Here is a 25,937-nt window from a genome sequence, read left to right on the forward strand (position 1 = left end):
ATATTTTTATTTACTTAACATGTGCCAGGCACTATTCTAGGATCTGGAGATGGATAGGCTCCTGGGCTCCACAGTTTACATTCTAAGCTTTCAAAGTAGGCAACATAGCTTCCCACAGTGAGATCTCCTTGTTGGCCCAGGCAGTGCTCTAAGCTGGTGGGTGCTTGCAATTCCAATCCGTGTGACTGATTTTTTATAACTTAATAATATAGTTTATTTAACTTAATATATCCAAAATGTTATTTCAACTTAATATATCCAAAGTGTTATTTCTCACTCTGTCACCCATGCTGTAGTGCAGTGGCAGGGTCTCAGCTCACTGCAACTACCACTTACTGGGCTCATGGTATCCTCTCACTTTAGCCTCCCAAGTCGCTGGGACTCCAGGCAGGCACCACCACACCTTGCTAATATTTTTCACATTTATTTGTAGAGCTGGGTCTTCCTGTGTTGTCCAGGCTGGTCTCAAACTCCTGAGCTCAAGTGATCCTCCTGCCTCGGCCTCCCAAAGTGCTGGGATTACGGGCATGAGTCACTACACCTGGCCACACAATAATATTTATCAACCTGTCAACAACAGTTTGGGAAGATGAAGGTAAAGATGAAGCACTGATTACAGTGTAATTAATATTCAACATGTAGTTAATACAAAATAAGAATTATTAATGAGATATTTTACATTCTTTTTTTCAGACTAAATCTTCAAAATCTAGTGTGTATTTTATGCATAGTGTGTATCGTATGCATAAATCTTAACTTGAATTTAGCCCAATTCAAGGGCTTAATAGCCACCTGTAGCTGTTGGCTGCCATAGTAAAAGCACAGCTATAGAGAATATCATGTGACTGATTTTTAAGGGGCTGTTCTCACTCTCATACATGTACTCGATAGAATATGCTCAGTCCCTACATCTAGCCTAACTCATTTGTCTCAGCCCTTACTCACAAATTGTTTGGGAATGATATTATCCCACTTGGTGGCCAGCCTCACAAATCATCCCACCTATTTCATATGACAACTCACCTTAAGACAAAGAGCAACGCCTTCCGTATTATAGCCTTGCACTTTAAAAACAAGATCCGTACCTCGGTTTACTCCAGCTACCTCATGTGTAGGCTATCACTGGCCTGCTCTGGACACTAGAACTTTGCTATCCTAGTTGCCCTATCAACTAGAAATTCCTAAACTCACACATGAGAAACTGTAGTGGGGACTAGGTAATAAAGAGAGTAGTAAGTGGGAGAAAGTTATGTTATCTGAATGGTTCTGTGTTCTCTATCCTATGTTCTTTTGCTGATACCCTGAAGGCTAGTTTTCTTTCCCCTAACCCACAACAAAGGAGAAACAAGGACTCAAAGACACTTGCCTACATTTAGTTCAGATACATGTTTGTAAAGTATATTTTCCTCAAAGACAAGGCAAATTTGGGACTAAAGAAAGAGCTAAGATAAAGTAGAGGAGTTATTCATTCTGGAGAGGAAAGAGCAGATACAATGCAATTTCTAAAAACAATGCAATTTCTAAAAGTGGGAGAGGCTGGGCATGGTTGCTCATGCCTGTAATCCTAGTGCTTTGAGAGGCCAAGGTGAGAGGATTGCTTGACATGAGATGTTCAAGACCAGCCTGACAACATAGTGAGACATCATAAATAAAAACGGAGAAAGATTATCTCTTTTTTTTTTCTTTCTTTCTTTTTCTTTCTTGCATAGATCCAGGAGAAAAGGGGAAAGGACTTAGAACCCAACTGTTTACACACGTACAGCCAGACTTCACTATGTCACTTCCTATGATCCACCGTGGCCCAACAACTGCGGACATTTGGAAGCTCCTGGGGGTGAGGAACTTGGATAACTCAGGAGAAGAGGGAACTCCACTCCCTGAGCAAGGCAGAACCGAGCAGAGCCATCCGGGAATGTTCCTGAGAGCCAGAGCATGGGTGGACTCTGTATCACTGATATACAACCAGTACATAGAAACCTGAGCAAGTAAACTTGAGGTAAGCATAGGCGAGGTCCATCAGCAAATTTTAGGAATGTGGAGATACTTGGAAAAAAGTCTGGTGTTGAAAAAATTCTGGTATCTAGCAAAGAACCAAAACAGAAATGCAGATATAGGGCTGGTGAATGGATCAGAACCTTAATGTATTAGTTAACATGGTTTGGATACAGTAGTTCCCTCATTAAACATTCCGGCATTTATTGTTCCCTTTAACCATTCTGGCATTTATTGTTTACTTGGCAAGAAGTGTGGAGTTAAGCATTCCCAAAGATGGCATGGAGATCAAGACCCAGGAATTTCCCCACGCCATCCTCTCCCACCTCTCCTGCCTTCCTCATATTGGCTTTGGGACTCTTGTTTATTGCTTTTGGGTTGCAACTTGGTTGTTTAAGCTGCGAAAGTCACACCAGCTCACACATGGTCTGAAAGTGAAAGAATGGAGAACAGGCACTGGTCTGTTTCTGTGATCCTCTGCCTTTTAATCATGGGGAAGATATTTCTGAGAAGTTCACGGGAGATGTACCTTACATCTTATTGCCCAAAATTAAGTCACATACCCACCTCCAGCTGGAAGGAAAATTAGAGATGTTTATGTTCCCAGGGACAGGGAGATTGGAGTTGTTTTGGGGCAACACTAAGCCACTGGAAGTGAGGCAAAAGGTCAGGGCAAGGATCTAGCATGAGCCTGACTTCATCCCAAAGCAGTGAAATTGATGGTGGACTCTTTTTTTTTTTTTTTTTTTTCTTTTTACCTAGAGACAGATTCTAGGCTAAGATCAAACCCAAAGAAGAGGCTAGATTTCTTTGGGTGAGGAGTGAAGATGAGAGGGCCCATTTTGAGAACCTTTGAATGCTGGACAGAGAACTTTTCCCCTTGTCTATACATTATGAAGATCTATTGCAAGTGTTTGAGTAAAGGAGTAACAATAAGAAATTTTAAACTATTAGCAATGGGCAGCCTCGGTGTGAGCAGAGGTTAATCAGTGCCCTCTCCACTAGGGACTGCCTATGTGTGTACTTTCCTGCACACCTAAAATAAGACAGAAAAAATCCACATGATGTTCACCCTACAGTCGACAGAATAATCCTCAGGAAAGTTCACAGTGCCTGAGAAGAATACAAAGAGTAGGAGTACCTGAAGCTTTCAGATGGAGAGTGTCTGGTTCACTAAGTATAAAGGTTGACCAGTTATGAAGAAACACTTCACATGCAAAGATGGGCTAGGTAAACGAGATTATAAGTGATTATTCTTCAAATTTAAGAATGATTATGTCACCAAAAAGCACAAATGGATTAATGGAAAAGTTGAAGCTCTGGAATGTGGGAAAATAAAACATCTTAAATAGTAAAATAAAGACAAAAATAGTAGTAAAATTAAGGTATCATCCCTGAAATTCATATCTCATTTTTAAGCTGAGTGCCTCTTACTTCTCAAGAATAACCACAAAAGAAAAGTTTTAAGGACATGGCCAATGAATAGTTTTATGGTTTTGCCCTCTCTGTCTTCAAGTAGAAAAAAACTGAGCTTAATTATTCTATAATCATTACAATTTTCTCAGTCCTATTGCTCTTTGACCTTATACCAGATTCTCCCTCGATAGCTCAATATTCTCTACGATTTGAAAATCGAACTTCCCATATTGCTTTATTTAAGAAGGTCACATAGCCATAGACATAATCACCTGATTAAAAAACCTTCAGCTTCAATGTTAAATGTACACTGCTTTTATCTTCTAATGGGATGAGTTTAGATGATCCCAAGCAATATTTTTAAACTGTCACTTAATCTTCTATAGCTAATAAACTGTTCTACAAGATCATAGTGATTATCCACAAGGTTGTGTAACTTATCTCAGAAAATTTTTTTTCTGCAGTGTAACTGATGTCAACAAAATATGAAAGTCTTTAATATTAGGATAAAATGATATTAATCTTTAAAATAGCAATTCATAATAGGATGCAAGCCATGTTTAAAAGATACAATCCAGTTTACACTTAAGTAAGCAAACAAATATTTCTGAAGCATCATTGCCCATTTCTTCTATTTCTTTTAACAGTTCAGATTTTTTTTGCCTTTGATCAAAGGCCATCACATGCTGTTTGACATAAGGAACTGAGTGTGATGAGAAATTTAGAAAAATTGACACAAAATGATTCTTCTAAGCAGGAAACTATGTAACATATCAGAGCTGGTAACCTAATAAGAATTTTCATCATTATGTTGTACTGGACCAGTTTAATACCTTAAATAAATTTAGCTCTGATTTTTAAACAACAAATAAAAAATGATAGATGCTAAATATTGCATACATATCAGTACTAAAAAGTGAGTAACATCTTTTCCAGGATATTATCTAAATTTACTGTTACCCCAACTGCTTTTGGATGTGGAAATCATGAAATAAAATTGTTATGAAAGAAATGTGGCTCAGATATTTGTTAAAAGGTTTATTTGTTAGGCTAGAAGTGTCTTTCTTGAATCATGGCTAAAAAGATGGTCTAACAAAACTCCACAGAGGAGTTTGAGCTTGAGACAGTATGATTTCCAAGATGACTGACTTGTTCATTTCAAAAACTTTCCAATATGCTAAGAAAAATAAGCTTCTTTTTTTTTTAAAAAAAAAGTCCAACGTCTTGTGTAGAAAATTTTGGTTGAGTTTTTACTTGTGAACATTAATATCTATGCGTCATAACAAACAAAGAAAAACTTGTTTGGCTTCAGAAGTCAAAGACTTGTTTTCATCCTGGGCATCAGATACACAAAGTAACTGGGATGCTTGGTAGAGCCAAGGCAGTTTCTTAATCTCTGTCCCAGTACTGAGACTGAGTTATTTAGCCTTAGGTTCACTTAGTACAAACTCATGCCGGAGAAGATCACACACAGCAGGACATTTGCCCCTGGCCTTCTTATTACTGCAGACACAGGAGTATGATTCTAAACCTTGGGTACTCTTTGCCTCAACTTCCTTTATTTTTCCAAGTCTTCAAGGCAAGGAATTTAGTCCAGCTCCATCATTCCACTTTTTCTCCCCAAACTATAATTATTAACAGTAATAATACACTCAAACTTAATAGTTTTGTGTTGAGCTAGGCAAAGTTTTGATGCATAGGTTTCAGGAAAAATTCCAATTTTTGCCTACACCTCATGAAATGAAGGACTCAACTAAAGAGAACTTTACCTTTCCTCAATTCATAATAGCAACGCCAGAAACCTGTTTTGAAATTATTTTGTAAGATTTCCTATTCCACAGAGTATTTATGTCATCCCAATTCTACTCGTTTTATGCAGAATGACATTTGGAGTTCCACATTCCGACAGTATGTGCTACAATTCAGCAACGTACAATTATTGAGTGTGAGGCCTCTCAAAAGCAGCCTGATTGAGGGCACAAACTAGTAACGAAGGGGGTGGATCTAAATTGGTCTTCTGATCCCCAGGACAATACATTTTTCACAATTGTTTCCAGTGTCTTTTACTATACCACCATCAATATGGATTCACGCCCAGTGATGACATTTACATTTTTATTTGGCTTGTTTTAAAAAACACAATTTTTACCCTATTCTTATGCAACTTAGTAGTCAATTCTCTCAGCTGCAATTGATCATGATCTGAGTAGACACTGCAGTTTTGACAATGCTGGCAGGAAATGTCACACATTCGGTAGCCAAGAGGGCCATGCTACAAAAGACAACAAGACAGAAGGCCCAACAGCCTAACATTCCAATTTGCCTTTTCTTCCCATCATTCTCACCTCCCGGAGAAGGGAAAGAGAATATCAGAATGCTAACACTATCTTCCATTAACTTGAGACCATACGTACTCTCATATACAGGTTTCCAATAACTTTAAGATCAATGGACTAAATAAAAATTTTCCAAAACTCTAATAAAGAACAGATGGATTTAGGAAGCTGCTGATCAAAATCAAGGAGAATAAAAATTAATTACATGTGATTAAGCACATTGATGAAGGTATTGTTTTTATGACTTTTATTTGAAACATTATTGGATCATTACTTAAATGTTTTGTTTTCCAGATCTAAGGAAATGTTCTCTCTTTAGCTATCTATAGCTTACAGCCATTTGGTAAAGTATACTTTTTGAACAAAGATGGAAACATTTGCCTTTTCTCCCTAGTTGATCCCTCTGACATTCAGGAATTGTTTATGAGTACTCTTATGGCAATATGGATATTTGCATAAGTTCAATAAAAATCTCTCTTTACAACAGAGCACAGTTAGAAACATTGGTTATGTTACTAAGGCTTTGACTGGAATATAGTATTTGAGAATGTGCATAGAAAGTCTGGCTTCAAGGGTTCCCAGTCTTAACAGTGAGTGAGTGAAAGCTGTCACTGCCTAGCAGGTCCAGGAATCTTAAAACAGTAGTAAAATTGAAAATCTGCCCTGGTTTGGCTTTCTAGCTTCAAAAGGTTTTTGAATCTGAGATTCCTGTGTAATCAAGTAGAGAGAAAAAGTTACGTTTCTAAAAGAAAAACCATTATACACCAGTTTTAGATTATAGGCCTGTGCATTAGTTTCAAGTTCTTGTTATCTACCTGTAGACTAGACTAAATTCTAAATTATTCCAGCTCCCTCCTATCCAACTTTCTTCCATGGAATTATTAAAAACAGGAACTGCTCTGTTTCTAAAGCCCTATTAGCTTAAGTTAGTTTTAAAGAACAAGTCTTATGCATGATGTACAAGCCACACAGAAAGTTCATCGGGCTGTTTGGTTCCATAACCAGAGACATTGAGACTGCAAACCAGGACAAGAAGTTGATGACTTCATGATGCAGGCAGCTTTTCTCAAGATGTAGAATAAGACTCCATACCAAAATAAGACTCTTACCCCTTGTAATGTTACCATTTTCACTGACAGAATAATGGTATTATTAAAATTTTATTATTTGTAGCTTCTGCTGGTAACTTGACAGAATCTGACCTAAGAGATCCTCTACTTCATGTGTCACATAAAGGATATCTTGCCAAAGGATATCAGAATCTGACCTAAGAGATCCTCTACTCCAATTTGGAGTACCTCCCTCAATATGCACATCATAGTAAATGACTGCAATGTCCCATTGCAGATGTCCCATTGCAATGTCCCATTCCAGAACAAACATCACTTCCTTTTAGGGAACCTCTCCCTTTTTGTTATGTAGGTTGACTATATATTCTTACTTTAGGTTATATGGGCTCCAGGTTTATTTTTATGTCTACTGGATAAAGACTATATAATCTCCCTTAGAAACCTAGAGTGGAATCATTTTAAGGAAAGCAAATGTAAGAAAAATTAGCTGCCACTCAAGGAGGAATTCTCTAGGTTAAATCTAACTGGTGATAAAGCAAATGAATTTCCAGCTACTTGTCAACTGTATCTTCCTGATGCAATCACTTCCCTTCCTGGTTTGCCCAACACCCTTCACCCCTGAATCAATTGTGTTCATGAACCTTTGATTCCTCTTGTTCTCTAGACCCTCCTTTTAGTGTCTGCTGGTTGTTCCAAAATCAACTTTAATACCCTCAAACTATTTTGAATATAGTTAATCACTTTTGGACTCTATTTTGAGGGGTTGTATTCTGTATTTCTTTTCACCTAATCGCTACAATATTCCTCCCTATAGCTGATACTTGATTAGCTTCCAGCCACAAATGGGGTCTTTACTTTTTTTTAATTTTTTTTTTTTTTTTTTTTTTTTTTTTTGAGACGGAGGCTTGCTCTGTTGCCAGGCTGGAGTGCAGTGGCCTGATCTCGGCTCACTGCAATCTCCACTTCCCGGGTTCAAGCGACTCTCCTGCCTCAGGCTCCCAAGTAGCTGGGACTACAGGCTCGCGGCATCATGCCCAGAGATATTTTTTGTAGTGTTTTAGTTGAGACAGAGTTTAGTAGAGGTGGAGTCTTGATCTCTTGACTTCATGATCCACCCACCTTGGCCTCCCAAAGTGTTGAGATTACAGGCGTGAGCCACTGCGCCTGGCTGGGAATTTACATTTTGATTTGTGCAGACACAAGGAAGACTGAGCCAAATGTTCTTTGCCTTAGTTTAGTAATCCCTTTATAGTCATCTATATGCATCATAACAATGTTCTAAAATAAGCTAATGTTAACTTTGTTATCATAAAACCAATGCTCTATAAAGTGAAGCATAATTAGTGCTTCCTCTGTATGAGACAAATATTATATATTGATATATTGAACAAATTTTCTCTAGCTTTACAATGTAAATGATAAGCTATCCTTTGCCTTTTAATTGTGCCACAGGTATGGAACAAAGAAACAGACATAGAAACACAGAATCAATCTTAACTCTACAAAAAGGGATAGTCCACTGGGCTTTCTACCAAGGAGAACCATCCCATGCAATTTCCTTGTACAATGACCCATTCATTGCTTTATATGAAAACACTGTCCAGAGGAAAACTTGTCATTTTCCAACTTGCGTCCAGTGTTTGGAAGCTTGCAAATTAACTGACAATAGATTAAAAGAAGAGACGCAGAGTGTGGTGGCTCATACCTGTAATTCCAGCACTTTGGAAGGCCATGGTGGAAGGATCTCGTGAGCCCAGGAGTTTGAGACCAGCCTGGAAAACACAGTAAGACCCTGTCTCTACAAAAAAAAAAAAAATTTAAATATTAGCTGGGCATAATGGTGTGTGCCCGTAGTCCCAGATACTCAGGCACTGAGGTGGGAGGATCACTTGAGCCTGGGGGGTTGGTAGGTCAAGGCTGCAATAAGCTGTGTTTGTGTCATTGCACTCCAGCCTGGGTCATAGAGTGGGACACTGTCTCCAAAAAGAAAAAGAAAAGAAAAAGAAAGATAAAGAGAGGAGAAAAGACAAGGTTTATTTATACAGACTCAGTGATGAGTAAGTCAATAGCCAGAGATAAAGGATTTTTATTCCACATTTGAAAAAATGTGGAGGCAGGGAAGGGAGGGAGAGCTTCCATGGGAAGGCATGGAGGGTTCTATTGGGCTTTTGATGCTAAGGAAAATGGAAACTCTGTCTCCACGGCAGCTGAATTCTCAGAAAACTGCCTTGGAGGGGAGTGCAGAGCAGCTGCATTTTCTGGAAGTTCTGCTTTAGCCCAATAAAAGAAGTTCAGGTATGATTTCTTTCTGTATCTTAGCTCAAACGTTTTCACTTGAAAATTATTATTATACTGACTCTGGAGGTCCAAGTGGGTCCCACAAAACTATTAGTGTTTTCAACTGCACGTAACCGAAAGAGCAGGGCACAGTGGGTAATGAACATTCATTGACGTTCATGAGTTTCTACATCATAAACACAGATTTATCCTCAGGGTTTGACTGATGACCCAGTTTAAACCACATTGTGAGATGGGAGTAGGGGCAGAGGAATCTCACAGCACTAGCAGGCATGGAAAAGGAATATAACTTCACCAACAATACTACAAAAATGCACAATGGATGAGGGTGGGAGTCACATTTCATATTTCTCTCTCCATAAATTTGATTGACGTACCCATGCTACACCATCTATCCAGTCTGAATTCTGCCACTCTTTGACTTTTCTCCTTCAAGGACATTTTAATTGGATATAAACTATTTGGAAGTTGGAGAAGCACACAATTGTTCTACATATCTCCCTGTAGAAGGGAAATATAATGCAATGTTTTTCAAAGGAATGAATTACTAAATTCTTCTCATAAACTTTTAGATGGGATTCTCAGGGAATCAAAATGACTTTCCTGAGTAAAACGTTTTTAGAATTCCTTGTTGAAAAAAAATTTCGTAAATAAATTATATCTTTTAATATTTATTTTTAAATAAAAGTAAATGATTACTAGTGTCTGGATTCTTAAAGTGGAAACAATTTGAATCTACAGTATGTGTAAGCATGAGCCTAAACACATAGTCTCCAGCATTTTTGTGCAGCCACTTTTATCACATGTGAAAAAGTACTTTGTCTGGCTCAAAAATAATAGCTCATTTATTTAAAATCTCCATTGAAACCACACCCATAAAAAGTATTAATAGATATCCCATGGCTCTTGAGCATGCCTCCAGGACAGTTTTAATGATTTATAATGCCCTGAGAGATTGAGGTCTATATATGAAATCTTAATCCTGCTCTGAGCCTTACAGATTTTATCCAAGAACTAATAGTGTTCGTATAAACATACCCTAAAGGGTCAGACTTGCTAATGCGCATTTAATTCTTTCCATGGAAGACCATCTCCCTTGAGAAAACTCTCTAATCATAAAAGTAACAAAGATTTGCGGCAAGAGTCTGACACTGAATATAGAATAAGTAAAGAAGGAGATAGCTGGGTTTGATCACAGCCCTTAACAAAATCCCTTTACCGCTGGGATTTTCGGTTAACTAAAGCTCATCACTTCTAATCGGGAGAAATGCAGAAGGCCCTGAGGCCCAAATAGGAGAAAGTTATGTGGCCAACATGGTAAATACATTTCTAAAAGGAGAAATGTCACTACTCAGGGAAAGAACTAGTAAGATGTTACTGCTCACCAAAATTCTAATGTCTTAGAAAGAAACCATCATTATTGTTTATATTCTCTGAGGGCACCCTCTCTTCTAGGCTTCATGTAAAAGGAAATATAAACTACTTTAGCAGCATAATTCAATAGTTCTACATTGCATCCTTTTTATTGCAGAGAAACAGCATTCCTCAGGAGCTTTGTAACATGGTCTCTAATGATATTTGCTGATTTATTAGGACAGTAACAAATAGTTATTCTGAATAAAAATCTCACTAGAGTATCAAAGCTTGTTGGAAATTATGATAAGTGAGCAATGCAATTGTGTGTGTGTGTGTCATTTGTTTTTGTTTTTTTTTTTTTATTTTTGTTTTTGTTTTTGTTTTGTTTTGTTTTTGAGACAGAGTCTCTCTCTACTGCCTAGTCTGGAGTGCAGTGGCGTGATCTCGGCTCACTGCAACCTCTGCCTCCCAGGTCCAAGAGATTCTTGTGCTTCAGCCTCCTGAGTAGCTGGGATAACAGTCGTGTGCCACCATGCCCAGTTAATTTTTTTTTTGTATTTTTAGTAGAGATGGGGTTTCACCATGTTGGCCAGGTTGGTCTTGAACTCCTGGCCTCAAGTGATCCGCTCACCTTGGCCTCCCAAAGTGCTGGCATCACAGGCTTGAGCCACTGCACCCAGTCAGTGCTAATTTGTTGTTGGCAAGTGACACTGTTTAGAAGTTTTGCCTTAAGAGTGGGCGCTAAGTTAGCCTCAGCATTAGCAATTGTCGATTTTTGGTGTATTTTTTTCCTATCTGCAGATCCTGATGAAGGATAAAAATTGTTTCCCATAGTGATGCTTATTCATTTCAGAGAGATAGCATTGCCATAATCACAAGCTTTGATTTACATGAATGAAGGGACTCTCTGTCCAAGCTTGCGTAAGTGAAATTACCTGGGTGTGTCTTTTATTCCTCCTCCTTTTCCTAAAATGGCTGGAAAGCTCTTTCCTGGCAATTTAGTTCACAATTGAAAGGAGACTCCAAGGAAAATGTGTTAGTTATGCCAACTTTCACTCCCACTGAGCTTTGAATCACTTAATGCACATGTCAGGTAACCAGTGTATTCATGACCACCAATATGATAGCTGGCTGTATAATAGAAAACTTTCAAAATGATTCTATAGAACAAAGTATAAACTGTTCCATCTGAAAATAAAATTTAGCTGGGCATAGTATTTCATGTTTGTAGTCCCAGCATTTTGGGAGGCCAAGGCAGGAGAATTGCTTGAGTCCAGGAGTTCAAGACCAGCCGGGCAATATAAAAAGCTTAAATATTAGCTAGATGTGGTGGTGCACACCTGTAGTCCCAGCTCCTTGGGAGGCTGAGGTGGGAGGATTGCTTGAGCCCAGGAAGTCAAGGCTGCAGTGAATAATGATTACGCCACTGCACTGTAGCTTGGGCAAGAGAGTATGACCCTGTCTCAGAAAGGGAAGGAAGGTAGGAAGGAAGGAAGGAAAGAAGGAAGGAAGGAAGGAAGGAAGGAAGGAAGGAAGGAAGGAAGGAAGGAAGGAAGGAAGGGAGGGAGGGAGGGAGGGAGGGAGGGAGGGAGGGAGGGAGGGAGGGAGGGAAAAGAAACCATTTTATCAAAGTGTACTGCTGGCATGTGAGGAGCTTGTTCTTGTTGAGGTTAGCAAGTTCAATAAATAGTTCTGTTCTTTAGCACACCCTTATTACTAATTTCTTTAATATTTACCTCTCCAAAGTAGTTAATTACTTCATCAAGTAATTAATTTATTTAGTAAATTACTGTAACCAATTACAATTACAACAATTGCTTAACACTAACTAAAAATTTATATGGATGGATAGCTTCAGAATCCTTTCTTACTAGAAACAAAATTAGCCTCTTTTTTGGAAACCTGTCTCCCTGATATAGCTATAGAGGTTATCACTGACCCCAGTGAAGTGTGTACCACTGAAACACAGCACATCTACATCCCAACTACAGTCATCTTCATCCTGCCAAATGCATCGCAGACCAAAGGACAAACTCATGGCCAATCATATCTAAGACATTGTATTCTTCTGCCCACTACTTATTAGGTTTGTGGTATCTCAGACCTAGCAGGGGAGTTTGCCTAAGTGCATGGCTTCAGGGATTTTATACCATTTACTCATGTAGTCATCATTTGCAGTCAACAGATATTCTTTTAACTATTTTAAATTAGGATATGCTAGTGTCTTCTGCATCGTATCAGCTGCTTACTTTTGCACAGGAAAAGATTCACCTTGAGTCCCAATAAACTAACCAATAACCCAACAATCAGGTAATCTCTGGTTCTCTGAGGTGCAACACAAATTTTAATTCACAAATTCTATTTGGTTTAGGAGAACTGAAACAGACCAGTGTGTTTATTCCCCAGTGTTCGCTTTGTTTCTGTCAAAGGTAATGCATTTTCAATATACTATTAAATGTTATAATAAAAAATACATAGGTATATAATTCTCAACTTTCCTACTGCTGAGTGAATTCTAAGTTTATTTTAATAGTTATTATACCAAGTGTAGTTATAATACTAAAGGATTACCCTATTGAAGATTACCAAATGATCTGTTCTGTTTGATAGAGGAGTTACCCCAAAGTAGGCATTTACATTTTAATTATTTATATAACTAACATTAAAAACTGTAACAGTTGAAAAGGGTAAGCTAAATTCTAGCTTTATCTGATGCAAAAAATAAGAGAATTGAGACTTTGATACATAATTGCACATATTTATGGAATACATGTGATACTTTGATACATGCATTAAATGTATAATAAAAAATCCAGTGTTGTGAGAAAAACTTGGAAGTGTAATGTCTTCCTCAAACTGGGAAGGAACCAAGAGAACAAACAATGACTAAAGCAAGTCCAGTTTGACAAGTAGATGAGTTTATTCGTGCTTATATATGGGGAACTCCTGGACAGCTACAGGAGAGCGCTGGATATCTGCCCTACCTCCTGTCTCTAAACTGCTTTTAAGGTAATATTTTGGCTCTTTTACTACTGTGTTTGAGCATTGGTAGGTTCTCAGATACTCTCTGGATGTTTGAGTTCTCAGAGACACCGGTTCCTTGGCTGGGAACCATGGCTTTGGCTTATTATCCAGCTGCCAAGGATTCAAGCAGCGGACATACACCCTTAAGTAACCTGTTGGGGGACCTGTCACGATAAATCTGGGAAATTTAAGATATCCATCACCTCAAACATTATTTTTTCTAGATTTTATATTTGTTCAGGGTCTGATGGGTGGCACTGACATGGACACATAGGAGTATATAGTAAGTGCTCACTGAATTCCTCTTGAGTGATAAGCTAGGATACAAGGTGTCAGAAAAGAAGGAGTAAGGATGGACATTGGATACAGATGTCAGGGAAGTTTGAGTGTCTTCTGCTGGTTAAAAGAACAGGATATTTTTTATGTTCATTCTAAACCATGCCTGATCCTTGCCCCCTATATCAATGAATCACTTCCTTGATGGCCCCTCAAACATGACTTCTTTGAAGTTGAGGGTTATTGGCAAGGGCTCCTTAGAAGTGCACCGTGGCTACTAAAATTTCTATCTGTGCTTTGTGCTGGGGATCAGTACATGTGTCAACTGGGATTTTTTTTTAATTTAAATTTCTTCCTTTATCTGATTAATAAAACAATGCATATATGTACTTCATGCATATATAACGTACCTTTTTACATTTCTGTCTACTTTTCATAAATTTTTTATATTTTTATTTTGGTAGGTTTTTGAGGAACAGGTAGTGGTTAGTTACATAAATAAGTTCTTTAGTGGTTATTTCTGAGATTTTGGTGCACCCACCACCCGAGCCGTATACACTGTACCTAACGTGTAGTCTTTTATCCCTCGCCAACCCCCATTCCTTCCACTGAGTCTCCAAAGTCCAATGTTTCGTTCTTATGCCTTTGTGTCCTCATAGCCTAGCTCCCACTTATGAGTGAGAACATATGTTTGGTTTTTTCAGTCCTGAGTTACTTCACTTAGAATAATAGTGTCCAAATCCATTCAAGTTGCTGCATATATATATATATTATATATATAAAAATATATGTAATATATATTTATATATTATATATTATATATTTTATATATATAAATAATATATGTTCTTTGTCCACTCATTGATTGATGAGCACTTGAGCTGGTTCCATATCTTTGCAATTGCAAACTGTGCTGCTATAAACATGAGTGTGAAGTATCTTTTTTTGTACAATGACTTCTTTTCCTCTGGGTAGATACCTAGTAGTGGGATTGCTGGATCAAACAGTAGAACTACTTTTAGTTCTTTAAGGAATCTCCAGTGTTTTCCATAGTGATTGTACTAGCTTACATTCTCATCAACAGTTTAAAAGTATTCTCTTTTCACTACATCCCCTCCAATATCAATTATATTTTGATTTTTTTATTATGGCCATTCTTGCAAGAGTGAAGTGCTATCACATTGTGGTTTTGATTTGCATTTCCCTGATAATTATTGATGTTGAGCATTTTTCCCTTTGCTTGTTGGCCATTTGTATATCTGCTTTTGAGAACTGTCTATTCATGCCTTTGGCCCACGTTTGATGGGATTATTTATTTATTTATTGCTGATTTGAGTTATTCATAATTCTGGGTATTAGTCCTTTGTCAGATATATACATTGCAAAGATTTTCTCACACTCTGTGGCTTGTCTGTTAACTCTGCTGATTATTTCTTTTGCTGTGCAGAAACTTTCTAGTTTAATTAAGTCCCATCTATTTATCTTTGATTTGTTGTATTTGCTTTTGGGTTCTTGGACATGAAGTCTTTGCCTAAGCCAATGTCTGGAAGGGTTTTTCTGATGTTATCTTCTAGAATGGTTATGGTTTCAGGTCTTAGATTTAAGCCTTTGATCCACCTTGAGTTGATTTTTGTATAAGGTGAAAGATGAGGATCCAGTTTCATTCTTCTACATATGGCATGCCAATTTTCCAAAAACCATTTGTTGAATAGGCTGTCCTTTCCCCACTTTATGTTTTTGTTTGCTTTTTGAAGATCAGTTGGCTGTAATTATTTGGCTTTATTTCTGGGTTCTCTATGCTGTTCCATTGGTCTATGTGCCTATTTTTATACCAGTACCATGCCGTTTTGGTGACTATGGCCTTATAGTATAGTTTAAAGTCAGGTAGTGTGATGTCTCCATATTTGTTCATTTCGCTTAGTCTTACTTTGGCTCTTTTTTGGTGCCATATGAATTTTATGATTGTTTTTTCAAATTCTGTGAAGAACGATGGTGGTATTTTGATTGGAATTGCATTGAATTTGTAGATTGCTTTTGGTGGTATGGTCATTTTCACGATATTGATTCTACCCATACATGGGCATGCATGAGATGTGTTTCCATGTGTTTGTGTTGTCTGTGATTTCTTTCAGCAGTGTTTTGTAGTTTTCCTTGTAGAGGTCTTTCACCTCCTTGGCTAGGTTGACTCCTAAGTATTTAAATTTTTTGTAGCTATTGTGAAAGGGGTTGAGTTCTTGATTTGAGTCTCAGCTTGGTTGCTGTTGGTGTATAGCATAGCTACTAATTTGTGTACATTAATTTTGTATCCTGAAACTTTACTGAATTCACTTACCAGTTCTAGGGGCTTTTTGGTTGAGGTTTTAGGGTTTTCTAGGTATATGATCATATCATCAGCTAACAGTGACTTTTGACTTCCTCTTTACTGATTTAGATGCCCTTTATTTCTTTCTCTTGTCTTATTGCTCTAGCTAGGACTTCCAGTACCGTGTTGAATAGAAGTGCTGAAAGTGAGCATCTTTGTCTTGTTTCAGTTCCCAGGAGGAATGCTTTTGACTTTTCACCCCTCAGTTCAATGTTGACTGTGGGTTTGTCATAGATGGCTTTTATTACCTTAAGGTATGTCCCTTGTATGCCGATTTTGCTGAGGGTTTTACTCATAAAGGGATGCTGGATTTTGTCAAATGCTTTTTCTGAGTCTATTGAGATGGTCATGAGATTTTTGTTTCTAATTCTGTTTATGTGGTATATCACATTCATTGACTTACATATGTTAAATCATCCCTGCATAACTGGTATGAAACCCACTTGATCATGGTGGATTATCTTTTTGATATGCTGTTAGATTTTATTCACTAGTATTTGTTGAGGATTTTGGCATCTATGTTCATTAGGGATATTGTTTTGCTGTTGTTGCTATTGTTACATCTTTCCCTGGTTTTGGTATTGGGGTGATACTGGCTTCATAGAATGATTTAGGGAGGATTCCCTCTTTCTGTACTTTTTGTAATAGTGTCAGTAGGATTGGAAGCAATTCTTTTTTGAACATTTGATTAGAATTCAGGTGTAAATCTTTCTGGACCTGGACATTTTTGGTTGCCAATTTTTTTATTACCATTTCAATCTCACTGCTTCTTATTAGTCTCTTCAGAGATTGCATATCTTCCTGGTTTAATCTAGGAGGGTTGTATATTTCCAGGAATTTATACATCTCCTCTAGGTTTTATAGTTTATGTGCATAAATGTGTTCATAGTAGCCTTGAATAATCTTTTGTTTTTCTATCAGTTGTAGTATCTCTCATTTAGTTTCTAATTGAGCTTATTTGGATCTTCTCTCTTCTTTTCTTGGTTAATCTTGCTAATGGTGTATATATTTATCTTTTCAAAAAACCGCTTTTTGTTTCATTTATCATTTGTATTGTTTCCTTTTTGTTTGTTTGTTTCATTTAGTTCTGCTCCAATCTTCGTTATTTCTTTTCTTCTGCTGGGATTGGGTTTTGATTGTTCTTGTTTCTCCAGTTCCATGAGGTGTCACCTTAGACTGTCTATTTGTACTCTCTCAGACTTTTTGATGTAGACATTTAATGCTATGAACTTTCCTCTTAGCACTGCTTTTGCTGTATCCCAGTGGTTTTGATAGGTTGTGTCACTATTATCATTGAGTTCAAAGAATTTTAAATTTCCACCTTGATTTCACTGATGACCCAGCGATCATTCAGGAGTAGGGTTATTTAATTTTCACGTGTTTTCATGGTTTTGGGGGTTCCTTTTGGAGTTGATTTCCAATTTTATTCCACTGTGATTTGAGAGAGTACTTGACATAATTTCTATTTTCTTAAATTTACTAAGACTTATTTTGTGGTCTATCATATGGTCTATCTTCGAGAATGTTCCATGTGCTGATGAATAGAATTGATATTCTGCAGTTGTTGGGTAGAATGTTCTGTAAATATCTGTTGAGTCCATTTGTTGTAGGGTATAGTTTAAGTCCATGGTTTCTTTGTTGACTTTCTGTCTTGATGACCTGTCTAGTGCTATCAACGGAGTACTAAACATCCCCATTGTTATTTTGTTGCCGTCTATCTCATTTTTTAGGTCTAGTAGTAATTGTTTTATAAATTTTGGAGCTCCAGTGTTAGATGCATATGTATTTAGGACTGTGATATTTTCCTGTTGGACTAGTCCTTTTATCATCATATAATGTCCCTCTTTGTCTTTTTTAACTGCTGTTTCTTTAAAGTTTGTTTTGTCTGATATAAGAATAGCTATTCCTGCTTGCTTTTGGTGTTCATTTGCATGAAATATATTTTTTCCATCCCTTTACCTTAAGTTTATGTGAGTCCTTGTGTGTTAGATGAGTCTCCTGAAGACAGCAGAAACTTGGTCGGTGAATTCTTATCCATTCAGCCATTCTGTATCTTTTAATTGGTGCATTTAGGCCATTTACATTCCATGTTAGTATTGAGATGTGAGGTACTGTTCTATTCATCATGTTATTTGTCGCCAAAATACCCTTTTTTCACTGTGTTATTGTTATATAGGTCCTGTGAGATTTATGCTTTAAGTAGGATTTATTTTGGTATATTTCTGGAATTTGTTTCAACATCTAGAGCTCCTTTAAATGATTCTTGTAGTGCTGGCTTGGTAATGGCAAATTCTCTCAGTATTTGTTTGTCTGAAAAAGACTGTATCTTTCCTTCCTTTATTTTTATCCAGCTTAATTTTGCTAGATATTTGTTTTTATGCAGCTTAATTTTGCTGGATACAAAATTCCTGGCTGATAATTGTTTTAAGGAGGCTAAAGATAGAACCCCAGTCCCTTCTAGCTTGTAGGGTTTCTAATGAGACATCTGCTGTTACTCTGATAGGTTTTCCTTTTTAGGTTACCTGATGCTTTTGACTCATGCCTCTTAAGATTCTTTCCTTCATCTTGACTTTAGATAACCTGATGACTGTGTGCCTGGGTAATAATCTTTTTGAAATTGATTTCCCAGGCATTCTTTGGGATTCTTGTATTTGGATGCCTAAATCTCTAGCAAGGCCGGGGAAGTTTTCCTCCATTATTCCCTCAACTATGTTTTCCAGGCTTTTAGATTTCCCTTCTCCCTCAGGAACACCAATTATTCTTAAGTTTGGATATTTAACATAGTCCCAAACTTCTTGGAGGCTTTATTCTTTTTTTTAATTCTTTTTTCTTCATCTTTGATGGATTGTGTTAATTCAAAAGCCTTGTTTTCAAGCTCTGAAGTTTTTCCTTCTGCTTGTTTGATTATATTGCTCAGAGTTTCCAGTGCATTTTGCATTTCCCTAAGTGTGTCCTTGATTTCCGGAAAGTGTGACTGTTTTTTTTTTTTTTTATGTTCTCTATTTCACTGAAAATTTTTCCTTTCATATCCCATATCATGTTTTCTATTTCTTTAAGTTGAACTTCAACTTTCTCTGGTGCCTCCTTGATTAGCTTATAATCAACCTTCTGAATTTTTTTTTTTTTTTTTTTTTCTGGCAATTCAGAGATTTCATCTTGGTTTAGATCCATTGCTGGTGAGCTAGTATGATCTTCTAGCGGTGTTAAAGAACCTTGTTTTGTCATATTACAAGAAGTGTTTTTCTGGTTCCTTGTCATTTGGGTAGACTATGTCAGAGGGAAGATCTGGAATTCAGGGGCTGCTGTTCAGATTCTTTTGTTCCATGAGATGCTCTCTTGATGTGGTGCTCTCACCCATACCCTAGAATGGTGCTTCCTAAGAGCTGAACTGCAGTGATTGTTTTTGCTCTTCTGGGTCTAGCCACCCAGTGGAGCTACCCTGCTCTAGGTTGGTACTGGGGAGTGTCTAAAAGAGAGTCCCGTGGTGTGATCCATCTTCAGGTCTTGCAGCCATGGACACCAGCACCTGCTCCAGTGGAGGTAGCAGGGGAGTGAAGTGGACTCTGTGAGGGTCCTTGGTTGTGTTTTTGTTTAGTGGACTACTTTTGTGTTGATTGCCCTCCAGCCAGGAGGTGGCACTTTCAAGAACTCATCAGCTGCAGTCCTATAGGGAGGATACAGACTTGCCCTAGGGACACCTGGTTAAGTATTCAGGTTTGTCAGGTGGTGGCCAGGGCTATAGAGCTCCCATGAGATTGTGACCTTTGTCTTTGTCTACCAGGGTATAGAAGAATGCCACCCACACAGTCGTTGACTGTGAATTCAAAGTGAGGAAAGCAAGGGCCCTCTTTCAATGGGGAGGGAACTTCAGAAACTTTTTTTAAATCTCTAATCCCTAGGCTTCTTAGTTTATTTTTCCAAAGATGGAGAAGACATTGAGTGAAGGAAAAAAATACTTATTGTAAAATGATAATTTGGGGCTTAAGTAAGGAAAAAAATATGCTTGTGTTAATTTTGTTGTCATTGTTGCTAAAAACACCCCATTTGTCCAAAGCAAACTTCTAGGAGCACAGCTAAGTATCACAGCATAAAATAAAAATCAAGATAAAGTTTGATTAGAAAGAAATGCTGATAGATATTCAAGTAAAACAAGAGAGTGTTCATTTTAGAGATGAACAGACAAGACTTTAAAATAAGTAATTGTGTGCCTATTACTTAAGTTTGAATTCCAACTGCCAGGGGCCCATCATTAATTCTTGTTCCAAGCAAACATATCTTTTTCTTCTTTTCAGAAGACTCTTTGTTTAATATCGCTGGAACTTTTGTTTCATTTTTTAAAGTCTTCTACCTCACTTGCTAATGGACAAGGTTTCCCTTTGTCTTTGGCTAGATATTTCTTTCTTAAAGGCAAAGAGAAACAATGGTGCTTTTATCTATTTCTACTGGGAATGAATTGGGCCTGGTTATCTGAAATCCATGCCTATGACCAAGCAGCAAGAGCCAATGTGATTATAGCAAAGAGATGAACAAAAACACAGCAAGAATAATGCAGAATTAAAAATATTTTAAGTTACTAGCAACTTTCGTAAAAATAGGTGAAACTGACTTCGCCAAGTTATGACAGTAAAAGAAATATGATGCAGTTTACTCTATTTTGCTTCTGACCTGCAAGCTGTCCTTGGTCATACCTAGGAATAGGTCAATCTAACTTTGGGAAAGTAAGGATGATAATAGTTTCTCCCTAAAACGAATCCCTTCCTTGCTCAGGGACTGAAAACCATCTTTGTAAGACTAATGAAAGGCCACAAGAATAAATTAAGAGAGGCGTTGAACTCTGCTAAAATGTAGGTGTAGTTTCTATAATCCCTTACTGCTCAGGACACAGGAGCCAAGTGGCCAGAGGTCACAAGAAGGGTGTAGTTTCTATAACTCTGTACTGCTCAGGAGTCATGTGGCCAGCAGTCACAAGATTTGTGACTTCCAATTGCTCCTATAGATAATATCACTATTGTAGAATTTAAGATTGGTTTTTGATATGTTTCTCAGATCTACCCCACCTGGACTTGTGACTCATGGCTCAGCTGGTCCTGTGGTCCCACCCAGAGGCAGATTCAGTGCATGAGGACCATTTTCTACAACCCTGTAATTCCCCAATCAAGCAGCAACACCCATTCCCTAGCCCTCTGCCCAACAAAAATTGTCCATAAAAACCCTGACCTCCAAGCCTTCAGAGAGACTTATTCAAGTGATAACTCCGGTTCTCCTGCATGTTCCTGCCTCGCAACAATAAAACTTTTTCTATGGCCGGGCGCGGTGGCTCAAGCCTGTAATCCCAGCACTTTGGGAGGCCGAGGCGGGCGGATCACGAGGTCAGGAGATCGAGACCATCCTGGCTAACAGGGTGAAACCCCGTCTCTACTAAAAATACAAAAAAATTAGCCGGGTGTGGTGGCGGGCGCCTGTAGTCCCAGCTACTAAGGAGGCTGAGGCAGGAGAATGGCATGAACCCAGGAGGCGGAGCTTGCAGTGAGCCGAGATCGCGCCACTGCACTCCAGCCTGGGGGACAGAGCAAGACTGTCTCAAAAAAAAAAAAAAAAAAAAAAAAAACTTTTTCTACTGCAATGTTGTGGTCTCAGTGAACTGGTTTGGTCTTTGCAGTGGGCAGGAAGAATGTGTTGGGTGACTGATTACACAGATATTAAGGAGAGAACAACTGGGCTGAAATTGCTTAGTAATCATCCATTCAGTCCTTCATTGTTTATTTTCAAGAATGCATGGCATGTTAATATGTAAAATTCTGTTAAGAGTTTAATGAAAAAAGTCACTAAATATGATTTTCTCTCTTTCTCTGTCTCTGTGTGTGTGTGTGTGTGTCTGTGTGTGTGTGTACACAAATATACATATGTAGTAGACAGGGGACAGGGAGAAAGGCAGATTCTAGAGATTCTAGGCAGGAAAGGAAGGAGTTTGCAAGCAAACTTGAAAGTTATATTTTAATATCTCCAGAAATTAGGGCAATCAAGCTGGGTGCAGTGTCTCATGCCTATAATCCCAGCACTTTGGGAGGCTGAAGTGCAAGGCTCTCTTGATCCAGGAGTTTGAGATCAACCTGATCAACATAGCGAGACCTCATTTCTCTGAACGAAGCATATATATTAACTGTGATCCCAGTTACTTAGGAGGCTGAAGTGGGAGAACTACTTGAGCCCAGTTGGTCGGGGCAGCAGTGAGTTGTGATCATGCCACTGCACTCCAGCCTGGGCAACAGCTTGAGATGCTGTCTCAAGTAATAATAATAATAATAATAATAATAATAATAATAATAATAATGGATCCTCATATATTTTTATTTAAAGCATTTACAGGCTTTAGGAATAAAAATTATAGATATTTCCTCAGAGATCAAATTTATAGAAATGATATTTGACAGATTTGATAATATAAATAGGATTGAATAGTTTAGCAAATAAAAATATAGGACACCAGTTAAGTTCAAATTTCAGGAAAAAACAAATTATTTTTGTATAACTATATTCTAAATATTGCATGGGACATGCTGAAAAGACTGCAAGGCAGTTGTGTTTGCTTAAAACAAAAACTAAGGTTGACTCTCGGCAGCTGAAATTTGTATTTCTACAGTGGACACAATTACTTATCCTGTCTTCTCTTTTTTTTAAAAAATAAAAACTCCCCTATTTTATACAAATATTTTTAACATGAAACATACTTATATTTTAAAATTATTTTTTATTTATCTAAAGTTCAAATTTAACTGGGCATCCTGGATTTTGTCTTGGTAACATTAGAAAATGCTACAATTACTTTAAACATTTTTAAAAAGAACCAATCCAGATTTTATGTAATTTGAAGTATTTAACACTCAAAAAAGGGAGTGTTATCCTCGGAGCTTGATAGAAGCCTTTTTCATTATATCTGAATTTTAATCCTGTTTCAACCCAAAGGACCTAATCCCAATTTTGTAAATGTATTTTTTTAACCTTGAAATTTGCAGATCTAGGAGAGGAAAAGAGTTCTTAATATCCTTGGAATATCTGTGTTTCTCTTTCCGCATTGTTTTGCATCATCCTAATATGTCCTTACCTAAGACAGTCACCCCAGTCTATCTTCTGTCACTTTCTCTCTGCCTAGTTGTACATAGTTCTCTGGGGTGTTTCAGGGTGGGTCCAGGGTTTGTAGACCAACCCTGAAATCTGTTAGTTACACTCCATGAATTCTTCAGATCAACAGTGACAAGAAATATTTATAAAAGTGGCTGAAATATTTATAAAAGGGATTAAATTTCCCTGATTCTGGGTAATGTGACTATAAATTTCTTTGTATTTTAGGCTCACAATACTGTAGTCCACTACACTTTTCTAAAGTCTTTTTTAAAAAAGTAGTTTTAGTTTCACAGCAAAGGTGAGAGGAAGATATAGGGATATCCCCAATATATCCTCTTTTATTGGTTGTCATCTCATGAATTCACATATTTAGCCATTTTCTGTAACTTTATCACACACCATAGATGTTACCTTAGTATTTTCCAGAGCGGCCTTATGTATAGATTGGTAAAATTTCCCTTCCTTTTTCTGGATGTACTATATTCTTGAATCATTACCATTGAAGTCACGGCCAAGGCACTATTTCAGTGTAGGTATATAGTCACCTAATAATAATGTATGTTTATTACTGATAGCTATCATATCCAGCAAAGTATGTGCCAAACATTCTAAGTATTTTAAATGTATTAAGTCACTTGTACATAAAGTATGTATTATCATCTTAGCTTTGCAGAAGAGGAAACTAAGAAACAAAGTTATACAGTTAGTTAGGGTGGATTTGTCAATTTCTCTTTGTATGTTAGTCAAGGTTTGCTTTGTATATTTTCCAGCTATATTTAAGGAGCATACATGCTTAGAATTATTATCGTCACTTAGTACATATATGGAAATATTTAATATTATATTCACCCCCTTTATCTCTAATGATTTTCTTTGCCTGAAAACTTATTTGAATTTATAAGTGTTATTTATATATTCTGGAGACAAGTCCTTTGAAAGCTTTGTGTATTATAAATATTCCTTACCACTTATCTGACTTCTCATTTTCTTAAAGGTGTCTCGATGAGCAGAAATTTTAAATTTTGATAAAGTACAGTGTATAATGTTTCTAATGTTTCTTTCTTCTTAGAGGCAGTGCTTTCCAAGTCCTAAGAAACTTTTGTCCACCTCAAGATCAAGAAGATATTCTCCTGTGTTTTTTTCTACAAGCTTCATTGTTTTAGCTTTTTATTTAGGTTTATTATCCATCCTGGAATAATTTTGTGTATCATATAAGTTGCTTTTCCTCAAAAGTCATATCATCTGCTTTACTTTTGTTTGCTCTTCAGTGGCCTCCAAGTAGCTGTTTTGTTGGTTTATTTGTTTTTTCATGTTGACTGGTCTATAATTATTATCCTGGTAGGGTTAATCCAATTCAATCTACTTTGCCATTACCGAAGCTATTCCAAACACAACCAACCTCTTCATGTCCTGGGAGCATGGCGATAATGCCTAAATAGTTAACTCCTTCTTCTAGTATCCTGCCAGATGAATTTGTATCAGGAGCAGATGTGTCATGTTCTGAGAGTTGCACTAAACCACTAATCATTCAGTTGGTGAGGTCTTTGAGAAAAATGAGAAATTTTGGGTTAGGTGATGGGAAAAGTGTGTGTCTTACATAAAGGCTAAGTAACCCTACCCTAGAGTGTATAAATATTAGCCTATTGCTGTCATTAAAGTCATTTGTCATGTATTACATATGTTTTATTGCTTGGTAGTAATCTTTTAGTTTGAAGTAAATCCTTTCAATAGCAATTAGATTTAAAAGTACATGTTTAATGAAAAATTAAGTAGTGAATTTACATTTCTCTGGACAGTTGATGACAAGTAAATAATTTGTTTGTCTATGTTTACCATCCAATATGGGGGCAATTCTAACAGTAGAAATTGGAAAAATCAGAACACACAAATGTGCTAAAGAACTACTAGTACCTACTTCAAGATTTAGCAGTTTATTGACAGTTTAACATATCTATCTGAAGACAATCACTTCACAAACCCCGTAAGATTTACTTGCATATCACTAATCAGATCAAACAATTTTTCTTCTAAATTAATTTATTTTTAGTTCCCAGGTTTGTTATGCATATAAAAACATTGGCTTCATTAACTGAAATTAAATTTAGAAAATAATTTAAATGAAGCCATTTTTATATCAGTATCATAAGAGGACTCAAACAGAAAAGCAGTTAGTTTAATTTTTCTTCATCCAAACTATAAACTCAAGACTCTTTTTAAGTTTATTCTTTTAATCAAATATCCAACGTGATCTGGAAGCTGTTATAAACTCAGTTATAAATTTCAATATAGAAAATAATATTGAAGGAGGGGAGGAGCTAGATGGCTAAATAGAGGGCTCCACCAATCATCCCTCCTGCAAGGGCACAAATTTAACAAATATCTATATAAAAAGTGCCTCCATAAGAACCAAAAATCAGGTGAGTACTCAAAATACCTGGTTTTAACTCCATATCACTGAAAGAGGCATGGAAAAGGTAGAAAAAACAGTCTTGGATAGCCAATGGCAACCTGTCCGCATCCCCCAGAAGTGGCTGTGTGGCATAGAGAAAAAATGTGTGCTCTTGGGACAGGGAAAGTGCAGCAAATGGGAGATATCGTATTGAACTCTGTACCGCCCTGTTACAGCAGAAAGCAAAGCCAGACCAAATTGAGTTGACACCTGCCCACAGAGGGAGTATTTAAACC

The 25,937-nt window shown here is 37.2% G+C and overlaps 1 protein-coding gene across 3 annotated transcripts in view; it reads right to left on the bottom strand.

Annotated features, from left to right (window-relative positions):
* Positions 1-25,937, bottom strand: part of LOC102145599 (uncharacterized) — a 682,844-nt gene that overhangs the window by 219,844 nt on the left and 437,063 nt on the right. Inside the window, exon 7 of one of the 3 annotated variants that reach the window (XM_074021603.1) lies at positions 8,520-8,612. The exons of the other annotated variants lie outside the window; for them this stretch is intronic. Within the exon in view, the coding sequence (XP_073877704.1) occupies positions 8,520-8,612 (93 nt within the window). The remainder of the gene's footprint in view (positions 1-8,519; positions 8,613-25,937) is intronic. 3 annotated transcript variants of the gene reach the window in all.

This window comes from Macaca fascicularis, chromosome 17, assembly GCF_037993035.2.
Source record: "Macaca fascicularis isolate 582-1 chromosome 17, T2T-MFA8v1.1".
NCBI classification, from domain to species: domain Eukaryota; kingdom Metazoa; phylum Chordata; class Mammalia; order Primates; family Cercopithecidae; genus Macaca; species Macaca fascicularis.